At 46.5% G+C, this 22,333-nt stretch overlaps 3 protein-coding genes across 3 annotated transcripts; 1 reads left to right on the top strand and 2 right to left on the bottom strand.

The window, feature by feature from the left end:
- Positions 1-920: 920 nt before the first annotated feature.
- On the top strand, positions 921-4,726 carry LOC120661641. The gene is made up of 5 exons (XM_039940547.1): positions 921-1,310; positions 1,942-2,005; positions 2,906-3,070; positions 3,971-4,036; positions 4,131-4,726. Exons 1-5 carry the CDS (start codon positions 988-990, stop codon positions 4,356-4,358), a joined length of 846 nt encoding a protein of 281 aa, XP_039796481.1. The 5' UTR covers positions 921-987; the 3' UTR covers positions 4,359-4,726.
- A 6,947-nt stretch (positions 4,727-11,673) lies between these two features.
- On the bottom strand, positions 11,674-12,822 carry LOC120661640. Its single transcript, XM_039940546.1, has one exon. The coding sequence runs from the start codon at positions 12,547-12,549 to the stop codon at positions 11,896-11,898; it is 654 nt and encodes a 217-aa protein (XP_039796480.1). The 5' UTR covers positions 12,550-12,822; the 3' UTR covers positions 11,674-11,895.
- A 6,797-nt stretch (positions 12,823-19,619) lies between these two features.
- LOC120658975 lies at positions 19,620-20,660 on the bottom strand. Its single transcript, XM_039937073.1, has one exon. It carries the CDS (start codon positions 20,484-20,486, stop codon positions 19,830-19,832), a length of 657 nt encoding a protein of 218 aa, XP_039793007.1. The 5' UTR covers positions 20,487-20,660; the 3' UTR covers positions 19,620-19,829.
- Positions 20,661-22,333: the final 1,673 nt, after the last annotated feature.

The raw sequence follows: 22,333 nt of genomic DNA, 5'->3' as shown, positions 1-22,333 counted from the left end.
TTTTCAATGAACAATTTAAGAGTAGTGCAATCCTTTCCTAAAATCAGGCAGTGGCTTGGGCTCAAGCTGGAGCTGCACACCTTGAGTCGTTATTAGCGAGTCAATAATTCAGACATAGAAAACTTTTTTTTGTACTTCTCCGGTTAGCCGGATTTGTAACCTCTCTTCTTTATCAATGAAATAAGCATTATCTCGTGCTTGTTCGTTAAAAAAAAAAACAACATGGTAGCAATAGATATTGCTCCCCAGAATAGACAAATCCTGTGCCGTACTATTATGAGCTCCAGTTTGGCATAACTAATTTTATTTCTCCTCCAGCCATATGCAAAGCATGGGGGCGCCCGCCGAATTTAGCCAAAACCCAGCCAGGCTGACGCAATTTTTCAGGTACACGCTTGGTGCCCCCGAAGCGGCGGCTGGTCCCCTGCCCCTGGTCGGCTGCCCGTGTAGAGGCGTGCACCAGCGCAGGAGTACGCAGCCGTGGATAGGAACGCTGCCACCTACTCCCGCTGACACGAGGGCCCCACAGACCTGCCGCCAGCCTGGCGGGCCGCCCCCAACCACCGCTAAACTACTCGTCTACTCCGATCACGCGCGCGTTATTGTCATTGTCCCCACGGGTGGGTGATTGCCCGTTTTAACCAGCACCCCCTGTCGTTCGCGCACCCACCCCTTTTCCTGACTACAAAACTGACTCGTGGGCCCAGGAGCAAACGCTTTCCCGGTTCTCATTCTGGACCCACCCGTCGGCGGGTGTGGTCGACATGAGAGTCGGGGGCGTCGCGTAGGTTAAACTGGTGAAGAGATTTACCGATCCGTATGCGCGCGCCATCCTCCCTCTCATAATCGGAGGCGGATCTCGTAGACGTTAAAAACCCGGCGCGGCGCGGCGCGGGACCCCCGCAACGCCAATACGAAACGGAAAGCTTCGGAGAGCGAGAGGGAAAGGGGAGGGAGAAGGGAGAGGAGGAGGCGGAGGCGGAGGCGATGGCCCCGGAGGCGGCGGAGGTGTCGACGGCGGCGAGGAGCAGTAGCGGTGGCCCTGCGGCGGCGGCGGCGGCGGAGGAGGAGCGGCGGCGGGGGGAGAGCGAGAGCGAGGGGGAGGAGGCCGGGGTGGCGGCGGTGCTGGACTTCGACATGCTGTGCGCGTCCGTGGCGCTGTCGGCGGAGCGGAGGAAGGCCGCCGCCGCCGCGGCGGCGCCGGCCGGCGACTGCGGCGGCGGCGGGGGAGGAGGGGTGCAGAGGATGTGGGAGGGGGACGTCGTGCTGGATTGCCTGGAGGACCGGCGGATTGCGCTCGAGGCAGCCTGGTAGGTGGAGCTAACTCTTCCTTCCCCTTGTTACATACAGCTGTATCGGTTATGGGGGTTGGGTGCCTGGTTGGTAGGACCTCGTTGTGGTTGGATGGGAAACCAGTGCTTTGGGATTTGGCATTTGGATGAACGCGGATTCCTTTTTGCTTACGGACGGACTGGTTTTTGTGTGCATCTGGGAGCGAAGGGGGTTGTTCTTCGTGCTAAGCTCTTGGAATAGAGAAGTATCGTTTGGAACGGCATCCTAGCTTAGTAAATTGGGCGAGATTTTCATTCGGACAACGGGACAAGGAAGTTCCGCGGAGGGAAATCAGAAACTTCTGCTCCAATTTCAAGTTTGCTCTTCGAATGGGTGGCATGCGCCAGGAGACGAGCTCTCAATTGCATTTCTGCTAATTCCCGCTTCTTGTTACAGCTGTAGATGAAAAATCGTCATATTTTAGTATCAATTGTTACCAGCAGAGAACATTCCCCAAAATGATGTCTTGGTCCTGTTTTGGTGCTATTCTAGTGTTTGTGCAAAAATATGCCACCTTTCTTTGTTATACTACATTTCGTGGTCAACTGTGATTAAACTTTCCCGAGACTCATTTTAGAAAGGTTCTTGCTTGCTTGCAACTGTTTGCAGCTGCCCGTGCTACCAGTTTGGCAAGAACATGCGGAGAGCCAATCTCGGATCATGCTTCCTTCAGGTACAGATAATCCACGCACTAATGACCATACTTCGTCCATTCTCTGCTGTTACTATACTGTGAAAAAAAGTGTAGTCAGATTGCTGTTTAGGTACCATGTAAGCTGCATGTGTCTATAATTTCTTGTTGTATTCTTGATAAGGCATGAAAGGCAAGCCGCTATCATGCTTGCTATTTGGACAATTATAAAAAAGCTGCCATTTTTCTCCGCCATGTGCTTAAAAATGTAGTGTCTGATGTGTAACTCGTTTGAATTGACTTGGCATTGTGAACAAGATTTTAGACAATCCTTTTATTCCTGTGGCATGCCTTAGACCTAGTCTACTTGCATAGCCTTTTTTTTTATTTGAAGCTGCATCGAGGATAAGTTCCAGTAAAACATTCCATAATAGTACTCAAATATTCTATGTTGGAGGGGATCGGACTGGGCGTTGGACTTGCTGGACAGATCTGAACCAGTATATTTTACTCATCTTAACCACCCTGTCAGTCTTGAAATACCAACTTGATTATATATTTAGCTCAGTCAGTGCTTCATTTGCAAAAATTTCTTGGAATTCCTTATCTCATCCAGCATCCAGTATGTTTGTTTATTATATTCAATTATATGGTCAGTTCGTTATTCTTAACAGAGTGATGAAAGGAGATTATAACTTTCTTCGACATATCTCCTGCTGTATATATTAAGGGCACAGATGACAGTTGTTATTTCAAATTGGATGGCTCAATCCTCTGTCTGTTATAGACATTCGTAGTTGTAGTGCTCTGTGACAATCCCATTGCTATTGATTTTGAGTTTTCCGTGTATTAAGTTTCCTTGAGTGTAGCTCCCTCTTATGTAGTTAGTTTTCGTATTTTATTCTTATTCACCCTGCTTATGCTAGATGGAATTTCTTTCAGGGAACGGTTTACTTCATTCTGTTAGCGGCTGTTCTGGTCAGCCTAATTGCCTTTTCAGTAACAAGGCATCATATATATTTATATATGGGACTCGGCTCTGTCCTCTTGATAGCGATCTATACTGGTTACTTCCGGAGAAGAATCAGGAAGCAATTCAACATCCGGGTAAGTATTTCTTGGGATATCCTTTTCCAAATATAAGTATTCAGAAAGTTTGCTGTTTTCTGCTAGAGCCAAGACGTAGCACTTATTGCAGTTGCTTACAGTTACAGTGCTTTGTCTTTTCTAAAATTACACCATACTTGATGTCCTTGGACTCTATTGAAATCGCAACATCGTTTTGCAAAATTAAAATGAAAGTATATGAAACTTTGAGGTATATTGATGGTTAAGTATAATCAAGGTCACACCTAGCGACATAAATATGTTGTCAACATCTTCATAACATTAGTACATGAACTATAATTCCAGAATTGTGAAAAAAAGGGAGAAGTCATCCATTGCATCTATTATTTTATTATTTGGCCAACAAACGGAGCCTCCACGTTCGCTCTCAAGGCCTAGAAATTCTCACGTTAATCGGAGAAAAATAGAAAAATAAAAATTACCCAACACTGCCATTACAATAAAAATTATCCTAAAATACTCGTGGATCTAATTAAAAATTACCCACCAATGCCATTATGAAAAATTAAATATAAATACCATTTAGCTTTGTATCAGTTACAAACATACTATTAATAAAAACTAAAGCTAACAACAATCAATCAAAATAAAAAGAAAATAAAAATAATTATATGCATAATTTATTAAAGCTCAACAAATCAAATTGTTATTATAGGTAGATCATATTTGAATTGTTTTAACCAAAAATAAGACATAATTTACAATAACGAACAGGGTGATGTATGGTAACAAATAGTATAATCTTTAAAAATAATAATGACATATAATTTTTTTTGAATTTTCAATACTAGCCGCGTAAAATGCGCGGGCCATACGTCTAGTTTATTGGAAGTCTTCATTCTGATGAAGCTGACCATCCACCCTTTTTTGCGCTTACAGGGTACTGAGAGCAGTCTGGATGATTGTGTTCTCCATCTCATATGTCCTTGCTGTACGCTGTGCCAGGTTATATCTGCAAAAGCCTATCTGCATCCCCAATTTTTACTCTCTTCCTATTTTTGGCAATTGTAAACTCACCTGTACTATCTTCTGTATTCAGGAGGGTAGAACTTTGGAGATGAATAATGTCCAGTGTGGTGTCTGGCATGGACGAGGTGATACCATTTGTTTAGGGAGCAATGGTGAAGGAAACAAGGTTTTTGCCGCCCTGAAGAAGGCCTCGCTTGTGCCTATAAAGTCCCCAGGGTTGTGTGGCATGGACAGAACATCAAATGCAGCTGACGAGCACGAGCCGCTTGTCCCACCAGACCAACTGGAGCAGGTATAGGGGACAGTAGAATTGGTACTCTGTATCACCACGACTTCTGTGCATTCTAATTTCCACCAAGAAGGGCTTGGACTGTCCTGCGAGAAAATCATCTGTACTGCACTTCTGCGCCTTCTTATTGTGTTCTTCAATCCAGTGACATGCTGGACTTTGCAGCAAGTCAGCAATCATACATGGGTGTTGGGCGCAGTAGGCCTGTTGTTGTAAAATTCAGTTATAGTTTTTATTGTGCAATCGGTTTATTTAGGTCCAAGACCGTATCTGCATAATGTCACACGTGCTCAGGCCTTTTGCCTGCATCCAACTGTAAATTTCTGGTACGTAGACATGAATGAAATGGGAAGGTTCTCTTCACCGGCTGTTTGTTCCTTCTCTTTCTGATGCTGTCCCTTGTCAAACTTGATTCCTGGAGCTTGGTTAGCACCATTATTTCCTTTTTGTTTTCCTTGAGAAATGTAATTCTCCATCACAAGTTTAAGCACAAGATATTGCAACAGAAATTGCCTGCGTAAAAATATTACAGTGTTAGCACTTATGAACTTAACACCCGCACAAGAAGCTGTCTGAGATTTGATTCCCATTCAGATGGCAGGCATGTGCTGGTGATCTCAGAAACCTGTGGCTTTGTTCTTGTCAGGATAAGCAGAAGCTAGCGTAAGTACAATTATTGAAATGGGTTATTAAGCCTACTAAAGCATTGCAAAGGTGCAATGATGCAGGTCTGCTGGCTGCTGCCTCATGGGTCATGTCTAATGGAGAGTGTCTCTTTCTGTCCCTTTCTTTTCTTCATGTGGGATGGCCCCTTTTGAGTTCTTAATTCTGATCTCTGAGGGATAAGGAAGGTGGCCAGGTGGGCAGCTCAGTGTGGTGGCTTTGGTCTCCGGGGTGTGCTTCACCTTTTGCTAACCAAACCACTAGCGGCTCGCGCTAGAAAGAATGCGTGTGCGTGTGCCACGGTTTGACATCTTTAGCAAGTTCATTCATGGGTGGTGCTTTCTTGAATTATTGTTTCGTCTCTGGATCAATCATCATGCCTAGTTGCCTACTTTGTCTTTGTCATGATCAGCCCCTTTTTTTTCTGTCTGGCTTTATTTGGCTTTACTTGACTGACAGCAGTAGATATATTGTGAAACAGTTAATTACCTTGCAAAGTTCAAGAGAACAGGAAAAGTTTTACTAGAGATAATTAACGTGCTAATTGATGGATCCTTTTATTTTGGTTGGAATAAATGTGCAATTGTTTAAGACAATGAGACCGGACTAAGACTAGTAGGTTGCGATGTTGCATCTTGTGTTTTGATATATAAACAGGACAGTAGAGGAACGGTTGGGCTAGATGAACCAAAAGACAACCTGATGCTTCATGCTTAAGAATATTTTATATATTCTGATGCAAAGCGACCGTGTAAACTTCAGGTCATGTTTGACTTTGAGCATAAATGCATGTGAAGGTCATGCTCTAGCTAGGATTCTCTCCAATAAAAAAAAAACAAAAAAGCGATCATGTGTTCATAAGCCACGCGCTTACCCGTGCGTTGCATGCATATTCATGCATGCACTCCACGAGCCCCATACAGTACGCATTGCGGCTATAATAATCAATCAACCAGGCATATTCCAAATTTAAGTGAATCCTCCGGCGCTCAATATTATAATCAATCTCATGACCCTTACGTTTAGGAGGGCTCCTCCCAAATCAACTCTTTGCTATAGTAGTAGTAGAATCCAGAGCCCGTGAAGAAGAAAAAATGTGACTTTACTGGCTCCAAAATTATTTTCTCCTCGATATGAACCAGCTTCTCGCTATAGTGCTGCTACATAGCCAAATCAGGTAAAGCTGAAGCACGGGAGAAGTGAATGGGTCATGGATGCTAGCAGAAAGTAGAAAAGCCATGCGTCTTGACTATAGTTATATATACTGGCCTATCAACCCGTGTATGGCGCCTGCCTAGGGCGGACGCTGGAGTAATCGAGTCCTGGTGTAACCTGTTTTCCCCCATGTAACAAACTGTAACAGATTTCACCCCCCGATACCCCCATTTCTGCTGTACAATCTGATTCATGAGTCAAATGAATGAAATATGAAAATCAGGTGGGGAAACTCCCCCCCCCCCATTTGGCTGTAAAAAAAAACAACCCGTGTAGGAGCAAGGGCTAATTAAAATTAATATAAAAATAAAATTTATAGCTACAATTATAATTATCTACCTCACGCCCTCTTTCATCTACTAAATATGTATTCTAATAACATATACTCTAAAATATATAATTAATTTTCATAAAGAAAAAAATAAAATACACATTTATCATTATCTAGTTGCAACAGATTTCATTTTGCATCACACCTCCATGTGTGCTTGATATATATATTTTTTAATTGAAGTATTTGTTTGTGAATTGGTATTCTTGATATATGATGACACATACCGTTGGTAGTATTTTTATATAAATGATATATTAATAATGATAGAAATAATAATTTAGAATTTATATTTTTGTGCTTTAGTATTTTTGTAATTATATAATTTAGATTCGGATTTATAGGTTACTTTAAATTTTTAATAATAATATAATTGGATAATTTATACATAAATTTAGGCCCACGTGCTATTCTGCACCTTAGGTGTAGTAGTTTATTCTATACCAATAGCTAAAATGAGCAGAATTACTGAACAACTTTTCAGTAGTTCAGTAATCGGCGAGCTATTACTGAACATTGTTCAGTAATTTGGTAAATTTAGTTCAGTATTTTGATGATTATTTTTACTAGTAATAGAAGGCGGGTGTAGAACAACACTCTACACCTAGGGTGTAGAATAGCATTACCGAAATTTAGGAGGTTATTGGCATTATTTTTATAATGCCATAGGTGCGAATTTATACGAAGATTAGAGAGTTACCTTAGATTTTTTTATAATGGCAGAGATGGGTAATTTAGATACATGATTAGGGGTTACTTAGTCTATTTTTATAATGGTAGAGGTGGGTAATCTATTAGAAAAAATAACATATACCATAACTATTATGATTAGAGTTGTCGGATTGATGACCAAATGTTTCTGATTTTTTGTAAGAATTTCTAGAATTTTTTTTAGTTTTTTAAGAGTGTCTACCTAGGATCCTAATTTAGTAATATTAGGATCCCAATAGAGGAGAGGAGCATGGCTTTTACAATTTTTTAAAGCATGAATGCTTTTAGGGCCCGTTTGGATGTAGGCATTGAAGCTTGAAATTCGGAATTGGTATTGAGGGCATCCAATACCAGCTGTTTGGATGTTCCAGGAATCGGCATTGGAAACTCTCACCAATACCGAATAGAATTCGGCGTACCACCGCACCCCCTCCCGCGATACCGAGCTCTCCACCTCCGTATTGTCTGGAATCGTCCTCCCCGCATCTCCTCTCTTCCTCCTGTAAGGATCACCGGGGTGTCCGACCCTAGAGGGGGAGGGGGTGAATAGGGTCGCTAATCGCTTTTCTATCCTAGGGCTCAATCTAATTGCATAAGATAAACCTAACACGTCCTACACATGCTAGTTATGACTAAGGTTTATCTATGCTACCCTCTACTTACCCCAAAAGACTTGCAACCTATAGCCAATCCTAATCAAACTAACTAGGAAAGTAAAGGTAAGCAAGAAAGAGTAAATGCGGAAACGTAATGCGGTAAGTAAAGCGGTAAGGGAGAGAATATGCAAACTCCCGTGAAGACACCAAGACACACGATTTAACGTGGTTCGGTTAGGACACCAAAGTCCCTCCCTACGTCCACGGCCACTTGCTCACAAAGAACAAGTGTGATGCCGAGTCTCTTCGCTTGATCACCGTCTTGCCACGCCTCCAAGGCTCCCGACAAGCAAAGGCTAAGTGACGCCAAGTCACAAAGACGAGGTCACCGCCACCGTCTATCTCGAAGCGTCACCACGGCACCGTCTTCACTATCTTGGAGCTTTAACACCAAGTAGGGGCCTCCTTCCCCGCACAAAGTGTCGTTGCCACTCCACACCAAGTCGGAGGGTCACACGACGAGTACACAAGTTGCTTGCCGCAGCAAGACTTTCTCTCAAGCTAGTTCTCTCAAGAACTAAGCCTAAACAAGCACTAAGCACTCTCACAAGTGTGCTTAAGCCTATATGATGTACAATGAAGCTCTATGGTGGTTGGAGATGATCTTTAGCTCTAGTATACTTCTTTGAACTCCAGCACACTCAAAAGGTGCGGCCTTGGGGGTATATATAGGCAGCACAAGCAAATATAGCCGTTGGAGAAAAGCTGCCAGAAATGTGCTTAACACCGGTTAATCCGATGCTCCCCAAATCGCCATCGTCGGTTTAACCGGTGATACTAAACTGCCCACTGAAAACTAGCCGTTACGTGTACGGGCAATCAACCGACGCAATCGACCGGTGTATGTAATGTTAGCGTCGGTTTAACCGGTGAGTGCAACTGTCCTCTGATCCTTGAAAAACAAACTCTCTGGACAACTGCACCGACGCCATTAACCGGTGCATCATCGGTTCATCCGATGTATGCATTTTCCTTGGTCTGCTTCTGCCATTGCACCGACGTATTCAAACTTCCTATCGTCGGTTCATCCGGTGCCAAACCCTAGCCCGCAGGCCATCTCTGTCATTGCACCGATGAGTACATTTTGCCTTACGTCGGTTCATCCGGTGATACTAAAACTCCCAAACGTGCTCAAGTCAATGCACCGACGTGTGTAATTTGCTTGGCGTCGGTTCAACCGGTGACTTGATTTCTTTTAGGTTTCAGGGCGCTGCCCTGAGACCCGCGAGGGGCGGCTCCCCCTCGACCCCCGTCCGCTAACCGGGTAGCGGAACCCCCGTAGGGGCGGCCCTTCGGGCCTAGCTTCGCCTCTCTTCTCTTTGTCATCACTTGAACCTAAAAGCCTGAGTATATCATCTAAGCAAACACATTAGTTCAAGTGTTGCGTGTGTCATCAATCGCCAAAACATTATATTGAAATATGGCATGAGAGGCCATTTTTGCTACAACTCCCCCTATCCCTGAGCTCCGCCTCCGCTCCCTCTTCCTCCCCGCATCCCTCTCTACCTCTTCTCACTCCCTTCTCCCTCTCCCCGCTCCCCTCTCCTCTCACTCGCACGCATCTTGCAGGGCCGCCGCGGAGCCGCACCGCCTGCAGCATCCCATCGCCGTCGAAGAGGTGGTGCCCGGCGCGCGGCGCGAGTCCCTCTGCTGGGTCTAGCAGCCCCCTCCCCCCGCGCGCGAGGCCGCCGCTGAGGCTGCCGGACGAGGCTGGGTCCGCCATCCGCGCCGTCCCTCTGCCGGGTCTGGCAGCACCCCTCCCCCGCACGCGCGAGGCCGCCGCCGAGGACGGAGCTCGCCCGCCATGGACGCCGGTTGGAGTTCGGTGCGGAGGAGGACGGGGCTCGGCGGCGGCGGCGTGAGTCCAGGACGCAGGAGGACGGAGCTCGCCCGCCATGGACGCCGGCTGGAGTTCGGCGCGGAGGAGGACGGGGCTCGGCCCTTTCCATGGACGCCGCCGTCGAGCTCCCCCTAGGTCGAGCTTCGCCCGCCATGGACGCCGCCGTCGAACTTCCACCCAAGGTCGAAGCTCTGCCCTTGGTCAATCTCGTACCATATTTCAATTCCATTCTTTTGCATCCAAACAGGAATCAGATTTGAGCTACTTGCTATGATTCCAAAAGGCAATTCAATGATCATCCAAACAATGATATTAGCATTATAGCCATTTCAATACCACAGCTGCTTTGGTATTGAACCCAATTCAATTCCAACCCTCTCAATATCTACATCCAAACGGAGCCTTAGGGTTTTGCCCAGATCGGCCCCAACTCCGACTCCGGCTCCCTTCCTTAGTAACGAAGCTATACATTGTTTGATTGTTAGAAGCTGCGGCGCATAGGCGTCTTGGCATCACTAACGAGCCTCTAAAGAGCTTTTTGCAAGTGTGCAGGGCCGGGTGCACTGGATGGAGATGGCGATGGCAATAGGCTCACGTACTGTCTGTCTGATCGACTGAATCTCATGGACTCAAGGCATAGGCATATCCCATATCATGCATACAACATACAGGTCGTGCACGCTTCCAACACTTTCCTTCAGCAGCAGCAGCAGCAGCAGCAGCTCACATTGCCATCTTTAATTTGGACATGTTCTGTGTCAATCTGTCAGTCGACCCTATTGGATCTGGATGGCTAGCAACTTCTGGCAATTTTTTCCTTCAGGCTGTCTTTAGTTGGTGAAATTTTTTGGATTTGGGTACTTTAGCACTTTCATTGTTATTTGATAATTAATGTCCAATTATAGACTAATTAGGCTTAAAAGATTCGCTCGTCATTTCCAGTTGAACTACGTAATTAGTTATTTTTTGCAACTGCATTTAATACTCTATGCATGTATTCGAAGATTCGATGTGACATGTACTATAAATTTTTTTTTTGGAACTAAACAGGGCCTACGTTTTGCAGATAGCCGGTCAGTAATGCATGCATCTGAGTGAAATGCATCTAGCTATTGAGCTGAAACCAGGACAAAAGTCAAAAGGACAAATGATCACGGGAAGCCGTTTACTGTATGTTGACACAAAAATCAGTTTACATCACATCAGTATACAGGGCAGTGGACGCCCCATTAACATAAGGACCCTTTTAGTTAAAAATGAGCAGTGCTTTTATCAGGCGGCCCTTTCACTTTAACTACGAAGTATGTATGAACCAATGGTTGGACAGCACGCCGTGATTATGATCTACTGGCGATGGCGGTATCTCCCTATCACAAGGGGCTTTTCAGCAAGCAAAAGTATTATTGGCACATTACAATCCAAGATTCATGACACAGTAACAACTAGAGCACGCAACAAGGGAAATTGCGTGTAAACTGGTCAGGTACGGTGACTATTGTGGGATTACAAAGTTAAGGGTGTTCTAATAGCTGTTTTTTTTTTCAGGGTGCTTGATGCATGCCTGGATGGACTTCCTACCAAAATCCAGTGTGTTTTTCCTTTGCTTCTTAACAAGAACCACGCTTTGGCATAAAGAAGAAGCACGAGGAAAAGAGGAATGCAGAGCACCAATCATTCATGAGTTCCTCAAAAGTAGCTCGTTCTCGAGTGCAGATACTTTCATAATTGCAAACCTTGCCAAAGTTTCATTTCCACCATATGTAGTTTCGATTAGCTCCGATGCCGGAGCGACACGTAATTATGCATTGCGGAATTTGTTGGCGCCCACAATTCTACCAACGCACTTTGCTTTTTGAACCTCACTGTCTTTTCTGAAAGTTCCATTGCAGTAACTGGATGGAAGCAAAGTTAACACAAGTCTTAGCTTTTTTTTTACCTTTCAACATCGGTTTTGTTACAGAAATATCACACTGCTACAAACTATCTTTGTGTAAGTTTCTTTGGTTATACATTATGTCCGCAGATTATATTTACATAGTAAACTCTTGGACAAAAACAATTAGTTAGTGCAAAACTCTTCCTTCTCATCCGAACAAAAAGGAAGTGGAAAAAAAATAAATTACGGTATCATCAGTTCATCACTTCTTGCGGTTCCTCATCAAGAACCCCTGATCCGTAACCACCTTCCTCCTCGCCAGTCTCCTCCTCGGCGTCGGACTCCAGCGAGTTGACGCCGTCCTTCTCCTTCCCATGCGTCCTCCCGGGCCATCGCCTCGGGAAGAGGTAGAGCGCCGCGGACGTGAGCAGCGTGGCCCCGACCCGGCCGAAGAACACCACCATCAGCAGGCACAGGACCACGGCCGCCGCGCCCGCCGCCGGGGACGAACCCTTCTTCTCCTGCTGCCGGTTCACCGCCGGCGGGAAAAGCACCCCCGAGACGGACGCCGAGGACGAGGCGGTCGAGGAACGAGAGGACGCGGAGGATGAGGAGGAGTAGCCCGAGTCCAGCGACGCCGCGGAGCTCTGCAGCGCCGAGGACGCCACCGACGATGCCGTGGACGGGCCGAGCCCGAGCACGCCGCCGTAGACGACGTCGTCCGCGTCCATCCCGCCCTTCATGGACTCGCCCCGCGGTGACTTCTTCTTGCTGCCCTTGTTACCGGGCAAGAACTTCCCCCGGAACGAAAGGCTCCGGCGGCCTCGCTGGTCCCGGCGGCGAGCCGCCGCCGCCGCTTCGTCGTCGGCGACGGCCGCCGCACCGCCGAAGCACATGAAGAGCTTCATTGCGCGCTCGATCGCGCGATCGAGACGAGAGGTACGGTCTCGGTCGATCGGTGGCAGTAACTCACGGCAAGGGGGTTTCCGATCCGCTCGTGGGTGGTGGGTGGTGTGTGGATCAACTGATGATGTGGTCGGATGGCCGATCGCGGCCGGCGTATCGACTATCGAGCGTCGCGTCGGTTCAGGAGATCGACCTGCGGTGTGTCTGCTTCGGATCGGAGCGAGGCAGCGCGCGGCTGGATATATAGGTGCGCGCGCGCGCGTGATGGTGTGTGGTGTGGAGTATGGACAGCGTCTGGTGCGGGAGTAGGAAAGGAAGCCGATGGGGGCCGCGGTTCGGTGCGTTTTATCGACTAGTTTTGGCCTTTTGGGTTGCCGGCCGTTCGCGGTATGGTGTTTTTTTTAAAAGGAAAACTTTATTAATTTCAAGTACTGCGTATAAGCGTGTATAACGGGATTGACTGACTTTGACTAAGGTCTCTAGAGCAATTATTTGTAGTATTTGCCAACCATACTAATAACGATGCACTGCCAAAGGCATCTGGAGAACTTTTGACGTTTTGCTTTGGAGAGGGAGTGTGTGTGTGTTAGTTGTAGAGTAAGGTTATTCTCAGTCATGCAGATTTAAAAGGTGTCACATAGGAATAATTTTTATTAACATGGCAGAGATAAAGAGAAGAGGGAGGATATATTAAATTGGAGATACATCTTGCACTCATTTATAAAGACTAAAACATTGTTCGAGTCCACTCTCATGTACACAAACACATAGATATATCATAAATTGTTTTGGTGGTCTAATAAGATATACTCCCTCCGTTCCAAATTATAAGTCATTCCAAGAATCTTGGAGAGTCAAAAATTTTCAAGTTTGACCAAATTTATACAACAAGATAATAACATTTACGATACCAATTAAGTATCATTAGATTCTTTGTTAGTTATATTTTTATAGTATACCTATTTGATGTCATAAATCTTTGTATTTCTCTCTATAATTTTGGTCAAACTTTGAAATAGTTTAACTCTCCAAAATTCTTAGAATGACTTATAATTTGGAACGGAGTGAGTAACACATTAGACCTACTCGAGAGGTGTAAATCCAACCTTTTTAGTTCAAATATTATACTACTTCTTCAAGAAGGAGTAATACAAATATTTGAACTAAAACCTAAGGATCACCAATTTGCATCGCTAATTAGACCAATGGCGGTGGCGGCTATGGCATGGTGATCCCTAGAACCAAGAAGCCAATGACCGCGCACCAAAAGGATTGGTATATGGCTAGCCTATGATGGATTAGGGATGGTAACACTACCTTTTTCCCGTAGTGCGTGTTGGTTATTAGCAACAGCTTCAAGGATGCAAGATCAAATAATGTGGCACAATAGGAGCTCTCTTTCATAGTTCCATTGCCGAGGAGATATCAAACTGGTTCTTGGACTGGTTACCCAACAACCACTCTGCATGGAGGCCAGAACCATGGTGAAGAGAGACCGAGCCCAACAAAGGAAAGCAAACGATCACACTACCCCTGTGTGCAAAGTGGCAGGCTTCAGACTTGAGAGAAAAATTTGTAAGTCCTAGAAAGTAAATAATTAAAGTTCTTCGAAAAAGATGATATATTTCACAGGAATGGCAAATAGTTAATTGTCTGGCAAACCACCGTTTTTTTCCTGAATAGCTAGAGCCTAGACATGCCCATGTGTTGCTACGGATAAAGATTGTATAAGTATCAAATACGTCTAGTTGCTTGTGCTTTAATTCGTAGGAGTCTACATGACTGATTTGTGGATAGAGGGTTGTCTGACTCGCATACGTGATGGATCAAGGCCCACATGTCAATGATAAAAGTTGGACCAAATAAATTAAAAATAAAGGTGTAAATGTTACGTGCTTTAGAAATAGGTAAAGATAAAGATACGTGGGTTTGGAGCCTTCGTCCTATCCTTATGCGTTATTCGCAGTCTCGCGCGAGATCCCTTTGGCCTACCTGATCGGTTTCAGTTTAGCACGCGATCGAGCTAGGTCTAATTGTCATTGTCACATGATCGATTCCATTGAGACCGGGGACGGAGACAGGTTCACTTAAAAACGGTGAAACAAAAGCATATAGCATGTGGCCAAGCTTTCCAGACTTCGTTTACTTCTTCAAACCTAAAGATGCCGCGGAAAGCATTTGGCAAAAGATAGAGAATCACAGCGCAAAATAATAATACGATTATTATGATTACGACGCACCTTTCATTGTGGAAATGTTCTGATGAAGATTATATTAATTACGTACGCGTGGTCAAAATATTAGCATCTCAAGATTTGGTACATGGAGAGGATTGGAACGAATTAGCAGGGTCATTTCGCGTTTGACGGTGACGACGCCTGCAACAGTTCGAAAGTAGACACGGTAGGTACTCCGATCCTCTGTTGGTCTCTAGTCCGTGTCTTCCAAGTTTTGTTCACCCCCATGGCTTTTCTGTTTGGTCGTCTCTAGATTCGGAGACCTTTGAAATCTAGGCGTAAACCAATCACTTTGTAGTCTGTAGAACGACTTGAGATAATTAATAATTGTAATGCACGGACGCGTGCGCCATGCATGCACATACGCTAGCAACAACGGTAGAGCAAAGAAGACAAGAAGATGACCAGCGCTAGGAGTGCATTTTTTTTTAAAGAAGACATTAGAAATGTGTCTCATATCTGATTCATATCAAGAAAAATAATTGGTAGTACAATAGACGGACAACTTGACACAAGATGACATAAAGAAAATAAAATTACACCGAAGAGCTCTCTGATCGTCTTCTTCAACTGATTGTTTGTCGTCCACCGAAGCATGAAAAACACACTGAAAAGCCAGTAAGAAAAAATAATAGCTGCAAACGCCATCACCACGCAAGGCTTTGAAGACCGCAAAAACAACCGCTACTAGGAGTGCAAATTGGTGGCCCTTAAATGCACCATTTTTTTGGTAATATAAAAGGGTAATATTTGGCAATTACATTAAGTTATCATCAAGAATCTCTCAAATACTCCATCCGTATCAAAATAGATGACACCATTGACTTTTGATTACAAGTTTGACCACTCATTTTATTCAAAAAATTATGTAAAAATATGAAAACATGAATTATGATTAAAATACTTTAGATGATGAGGTGAGTCGTACAAAAGATTTTTAAAAAATATTAAATTTTTTGAATAAAACAAACGGTCAAACTCGGGATCAAATGTCAACGGTGTTATCTATTTTGATAGGGAGGGAGTAGCATAGAGCGCGTCGTCCCCAGTACATGCATTGCACGTACTCCACGAGCTCTCAAATAACCATATTAAATTAATCGATCAATAATCATGCTTAACAATATATTATAGTGGACCTAGCTTGTTGCCAGTAAACTACAGAAAAGGACATGCATCTTGGGAGTATAGTTTTTTGCCCCATAGAGAGGCCCATGGCATGGCTTTAAACTGTTTTTCCTTTTTTATTTACTTTGGACAAATGCTTTCATCAGGGTTCGGCCCCATCTCTGTTAATGGCATGGCATGGTGGACCTAGCTTGTTGCTAGTAAGCTACAGAAAAGGACATGCATCTTGGGAGTATAGTTTTTTTTCTCCCTTAGAGAGGCCCATGGCATGAATTTAAACTGTTTTTCCTTTTTATTTATTTATTTTGGACGAATGCTTTCATCAGGGTTCGGCCCCATCTCTGGTTCTTGTCCTTAGTACCGAAGCTATGCATTGTTGCAGGTAGCAGCGTATTGGCCTCTCTTTTTTTTTTTGAACGAACGGGCACGGGATTGTGCCTATTTCATTGATAAAGAAGAAGAGAACATCCGGCTAACCAGAAAGAAAAGCAAAAAAGGATTACTCTCTCCGTATTAGTGACTCCAAATGTTTAGCTCCAGCGAGAGCTCAAGCTGCAGCCTCATTCTTTATTTTGGAGAAAAGCCCTGGAGCTGACTTTTCCTGCTTCCTAAAAATTCTGGCGTTTCTCTCACACCAGATCTCCCAGATAATCAAAAGGGAGAGGGAAAGAATTGCTTTCCGTGGGACGTGTTCACTTGAAGTGATGTTGGTCCACCATTGTAGAGTGTCCTCACTCGGCTTCCACTGCTGCGGGCACAGAGCGGGCTGTGCCGTCCAAGATGCAAGTAGGCTCCACACTCTTCTTGTGAAACGGCACTCTACCAGAAGGTGAAAAGCAGTCTCAGGGGCACTTTGGCAGAGAGGACAGGAGGGATTGTGCGGCCATCCCCTATGTAGTAGCCTGTCCGAAGTCCACACTCGGTTTTGAGTCACCAGCCAGGCGAAGAATTTACATTTGGGCGGCACCCAAGCCTTCCAGATCCTTTGTACTTTTGGCATTTTGACATTGCCAATAAATTGTGCTTTATAGGCTGAGGCCGCAGTGTATTCTCCCGTCTTCGTGAGCTTCCACTTGATCTGATCTTTCCGATTTTGATTTAGCTGTACATTCCGAAGCATCCCCCATAGCTTGAAAAATTCGTGGACGTGGACAAGCGCAAGCCCCTCTGCTCTACGTATGTCACGTATCCAAGTATGATGCTGTAGTGCGGCTGCCACTGTTCTATTCTTCGGACGGGTAATTTTGAAAAGGTTAGGCGCTATGTCTTTCGACCTGCAGCCCTGCAGCCATCCTGAGTGCCAGAAACTCGTCCTGTTACCATCACCGACTGAAATTGTCGTGCATGCCGCGAAGAGAAGACCATCGGTGTCATCACATGATGTTTTTGTTCCTACCCAAGCTTTTTCAGGAGACACCCATTCATGCCATAGCCACCGCAACCTGAGAGCTCTGGCGAATCTTTCAAGGTTCAGAATGCCCAAACCACCATGAGTGTCCTGTCGTCTGCCCAGAGGAACTTTTTTCGTGCTTTGTCAAGCTCGTCTAGGACATCCTTGGGCGCTTTCAGCACTGATAGCAGGTAGACAGGCAGCGAAGAAAGCACTGATTTTGTCAGACAGACCCGTCCAGCCTGAGTGAGATGTCGCCCGTGCCAGCCCGCTAACTTGGAAGTTGCCTTTTCCAGCAGCGGTTGAAAATCAGATTTCCGCAGTCTCCTTACAGTGAGTGGTAGCCCCAGGTATTTTGTAGGGAAACTGGTGCGCATGACAGGGAAACCAGCCAGAATATCATCCAGGTTCATGCCCTCACAACTGATCGGTGTAACACTTGGTTTAAGTAAGTTCGTCGTAAGGCCGGTGACTTCGCCAAAGTTCTTGAGGATGAGCACCAAGTTACTGATGTCCCTTCCAGCTGGCTTTATGAAGATCACCGCATCATCAGCATACATGGAGATTCTGAAACAGACGGCTCTTCCTCGAAGCTTTTGTAGTAATTTTAACTCGGTAGCCTTTAGAAGCAGCCGGTGCAGTGGGTCGAATGCAAGGATGCCTCTCTTGGCATCATGCAGCATTTCTTATTACCAATCTTCTGAAGTGCCTTTTTTTTGCAACTATAAATATATCCTGGATGGCGAGATGCATGCCCGCTTCTGTGGATCCCATGGATTTATATATGGCATGCCAGCAGGAACAAAGGCAAGTAGGCTTCTCTTTAATTTAATTTCTTTGGCTACCTAGGTGCAGGAACTCAGCTCACATTCATATACGACCTTTCAGAAACATTTTTCGTGTTGTATGTGAAATATTCCATAATATTTATCCTGCATTAAAAAAGGCGCACGAGTAGTAGAACAGCTAAACACCAATCATTCGCGAGTTAATTAATGGAAAGTTACTCGTTCTCAGGTGCAGATATACTATGTCGCCAACGTTAATTTTTCCACTAACTATTCGCGTGAATGCAGCACGTAAGCATTATTTTTTTTTGAAGGGTCAACGGGGGGAGAGGATCCCCCACCTGAAATCATTCCATTATATTTGGCCCATGATGGCCGGATAGAAAAGTTTTACAAGTGTTTTGTAGCTTTATATTGCTAAAGAAAGAGCGTTGCACCAATGGTCACTAACTCCCATATCCTGCCGCGGGAGGCGACAGCTCCACGCTCTAGCATCAAGTTTACAATTCTGCAAAAATTGTGGAAGGTTCAAGCTCTCTTGCCGGAAGACGATCCCATTGCGACGCTTCCGAAGGTGCCAGCAGCATAGCAAGACAAAAGTATCAAAGTGAGCCGCCGGCAAGTTTTCCGGCTTTGGGAGACGAAGGAGATTGCAGGCGGCCCATCAGGCTCCATTTGGATTCCCAGGCATTGCCAGAAAGAAGCAGCAAACGGACAATGGAGAAGCAGGTGGTCCACAGTCTCCGCTGCCTCAGCACATAGTTCACAGGTGGCATCGTCGACGATCTTCTTACGAAGGAGATTTGCCCGGCACTGCAGACGCCCATGCATGAGCAACCAGGCGAAGAATTGAACCCAAGGCGGAGCTCGAGAGCTCCAGAATCCAGCTTGGGCTGAGAGAGCTGGCTCTCTGCTTGACTTGATCATGCTATACAGCCCAGAAGTGATTAGGGCGCCATCCTCAGCTGCGAAGGGACTACTCCGCTCGTCAGCAGCATCAGTCAGTCGGATATGTGAAAGAAGCGCTTGCACATCCTGCAGTTCCTTTGCAGCAATCGCCGAAAGCCTGGTCACAAGGTGCCCCCTTAATCCACCTGTAATAACTGCATACACAGATTGAGTAGGCGTTCTGCAGTGGCTGTATAAGGTAGGGTAGCGCTCAGCCATGCTCTCCTCACCATGCCAGACATCCTGCCAGAAAGCCGTGGAGCGACCATTTCCAAGACTGACCGAGGTAATTGCTTGGTACAGAGGAAGCAGCTCACGGAGTATGTTCTAGTGATTTCCATCCAAGTCCCCTTCCAGCGATGCAAGGCAGATACTCTGCCGAACCCAAATCGGCCAAGAGGATTGAGTCGCTGTGTACAGTTTATGCAGCAGTTTTAAGAGCAAGCAGAGCACGTAAGCATTATGGAATCGCAGTGATAATCGATGTGCAACTTTGGATCCGTTGCCTTTTTTCACATCATCTTCGTCCCTCAAACACAATTCATTGTGGTTATTGGGTGGAAATAAAGTTACACACTAGATTTTACCTTTGAACTTTTTCCTTATCAAAATGTCTTAAACAGCATACTCACTCTAGTTAAATTACATGTCGTTTTATAATTCCTGCTGATCAAACTTTCTAAAATTTTCAACTATATAAACTCTTTTGTTGGACAAAAAAAAAAGGTTTATCACTGTAAACTCTTCGTCCTTCATCCAAACAAAAAAATGAGAAGAAAAAATGACGGTGATCAGCTGTTGCGGTTCGTCACCAGGAACACCTCAGTATTTCCGTAATCACCTTCCCTGTTCGCCGTCTCCTTGTCGGCGTCGCACTCCATCGATTCCACGCCGCCCTCCTTATGCGTCGGCCTCGCGGGCCACCGCCGCGGGAAGAGGTAGAGCGTGGTGGACGTGAGCACCGTCGCCCCGACCCGGCCGCAGAACACCACCATCAGGAGGCACAGCACCACGGCCACCGCCCCTGCCGCCGGGGACGTCGACGATCCCTTGCTCGCCTCCTGCTTCGGCGCGGGCGGCGGGAAGAGCACCCCCGAGACCGAGACCGAGGCCGAGGAGCGGGAGGTCGCCGAGCACGGGCCCGAGTCCAGCGACGCCGCCTCGGAGCTCAGCAGCGCCGAGGACGGCACCGACGACGGCGCCGTGTACAAGCCCCAGGCGTCGTCGGCGTCCACCGCCCGCTCCTTCTCCTCCGCCCGCGGCGACGGCTCCGGCCCCGACGACGGTTCCTTCGTCTTCCCCTTGCTGCTACCGGACAAGAACTTCCCCCGGAACGACCCGCGCTGGTGTCGCCGGCGGCGAGCTGCCACCACCGCCGCCTCGATGCCGCCGGCCGCGTCGTCGTCCACGACGGCCGCCGAGCCGCCGAAGCACACGAGCAGCCTCATCGGAGCAGGCAGGCGTTCGCGCGCGCGAGAGAGAGACGAGGAGTCCCCGATCCGCTTGCGTGCGGCTGCTGATGGATCAACCGATCGAGAGGTGATGTGGTAGAAGGCTAGAAGCACCGGCCGCCTGTCGAGCGGTCGCGTCGGTTGAGAAGGGACTCCGATCGATCCCGGGGCGCCGTGTCCGCTTCCGAGTGAGGCAGCGGCTCGCGCCCGAATATATAGCGCGTCTCCGTTGGTGCGCGTGGATGTGGACAGCGGCTGCTGCCTGCTGGTGCTGGTGTGTGGGAGCCGGGAAAGGAGGGTGCACGTCGTGAGGCCGTGATCCGGCGCGGAGGGAGACGGTTTGGCTGCGTTGCGTTGCGTTACGGCTGGGTCGCGTCGTTTCGGCTGGGTCGCGCGCGCGGGCACAGGGTTGGGGCCTTGGGGGTCCCTTGGGGAGGTGGTGGTGGTTTAGTGTACGGCGGGATTGACTGACTTTGACTTGGTCTTGGCAAGCCACGCTGGCTTCTGGGTTCCCATGTCCGGTGGTCCCCGGCACGGATCGGTCGGGCCCCACCGGTACCGGTTCGGTGGCTTGTGCTTGCCCTTGCTTGCACTCTCGCTTTCGCTGCTACTCGGTTTCCGCTTACCAAGTTTTTGTCCGAGTCTTTCTCAAAAAAGAAAAAAAAAGTTTTTGTCCGAGTGTCATGTGGTGGATTCCGCAGCTGTGCAGCAGAGCTGCAGCTGGAGAAGACAGGCTCCCAGCACTGCAGGCAGCATCTGGTGATGGCCAAGCTTTTCAGACCTGGGCGCCATGTAAATCAATGTAAAGATGCATGGCGGCATAGATACCAAAGCATGTTGGGGGGAGAATACAAGGAAGCTCCGCAGCGATAACGACAATAGTATAAGTAAATTAAAATTAAAACGAGTCTAACTAGTAGGATACCAAAATCTCCCTGACCAAAATTTGGGCAATCCTATAATTATTTAGCACCCGTTTGGTTGGCATTCAAAAAATAGCGCACCTAACCAAGTGTTAATTTAAAGTTGCTAAAATTTTGGTAAAAAAGATCATGCCTATATTTTAGCAAAGTAAATTTTAGTATCCAACCAAGCAGGCCCGTCGTGACCAAGACTTATTGGTGGTCCAAATATGCTATGCCACATGTATATATAGAGATGAAATGTTTAAGGGGGTAGCTAGCAAATCAAGGACCGACCTGGCGATCGAAGGCAACTAGCACGGTCGTTTCGTGTTTGACGGTTACGACGACTCCATGCATGGAAAGAACATGTGTGCTACCGAGACTCCTCTACTGGTCCGTGTCTTCCAAGTTTTCCTCATCTCGGTCCATGGCTTTTCTGTTTGTTCTAGATTCCGCACGCGACCTTTGAAATGTGGACGTAACTACGCGCTCGCTTTGTGGATTATTGTAGATTTGTAGAGGCGTAGAGCAGAAAGGAAGGCTTGCCTGCCTTTCATGATGATTGTTCTTCACGGACATGCATATCATACATCAGTGGCGTAGCCGGGATCAAAATTTACCTAGGCAGCTGAAAAAGGCTGAAACAGACAACTACAATGGTACAACGCAGAACACGCACGTAAGCAGTGATGGAGCTCGCCCAAAATTCTAGCTGGGGCAGCCAGGAAAGGCAAGGTCGCAGGCCGACGCCATGCACGCTGCAAGCTTGGAGCTCGGCGGGTAGCAGCCAGGCCTGCTGGCTAGCGGCCGGTGCGGCCGTGCGGCCTCATCTAAGACTATTCTTTTACCACAGAAAATATGTTTTCTAATTTCCACTAATCAGAAGTTCACAACACAATACATCAATTCAGCACAAAATTTACCTAGAGCAAGACTAGT

Source organism: Panicum virgatum, chromosome 2N (genome assembly GCF_016808335.1).
Source record: "Panicum virgatum strain AP13 chromosome 2N, P.virgatum_v5, whole genome shotgun sequence".
Taxonomy (NCBI): Eukaryota; Viridiplantae; Streptophyta; class Magnoliopsida; order Poales; family Poaceae; genus Panicum; species Panicum virgatum.
This window is presented reverse-complemented; position numbering and strand designations above follow the sequence as displayed.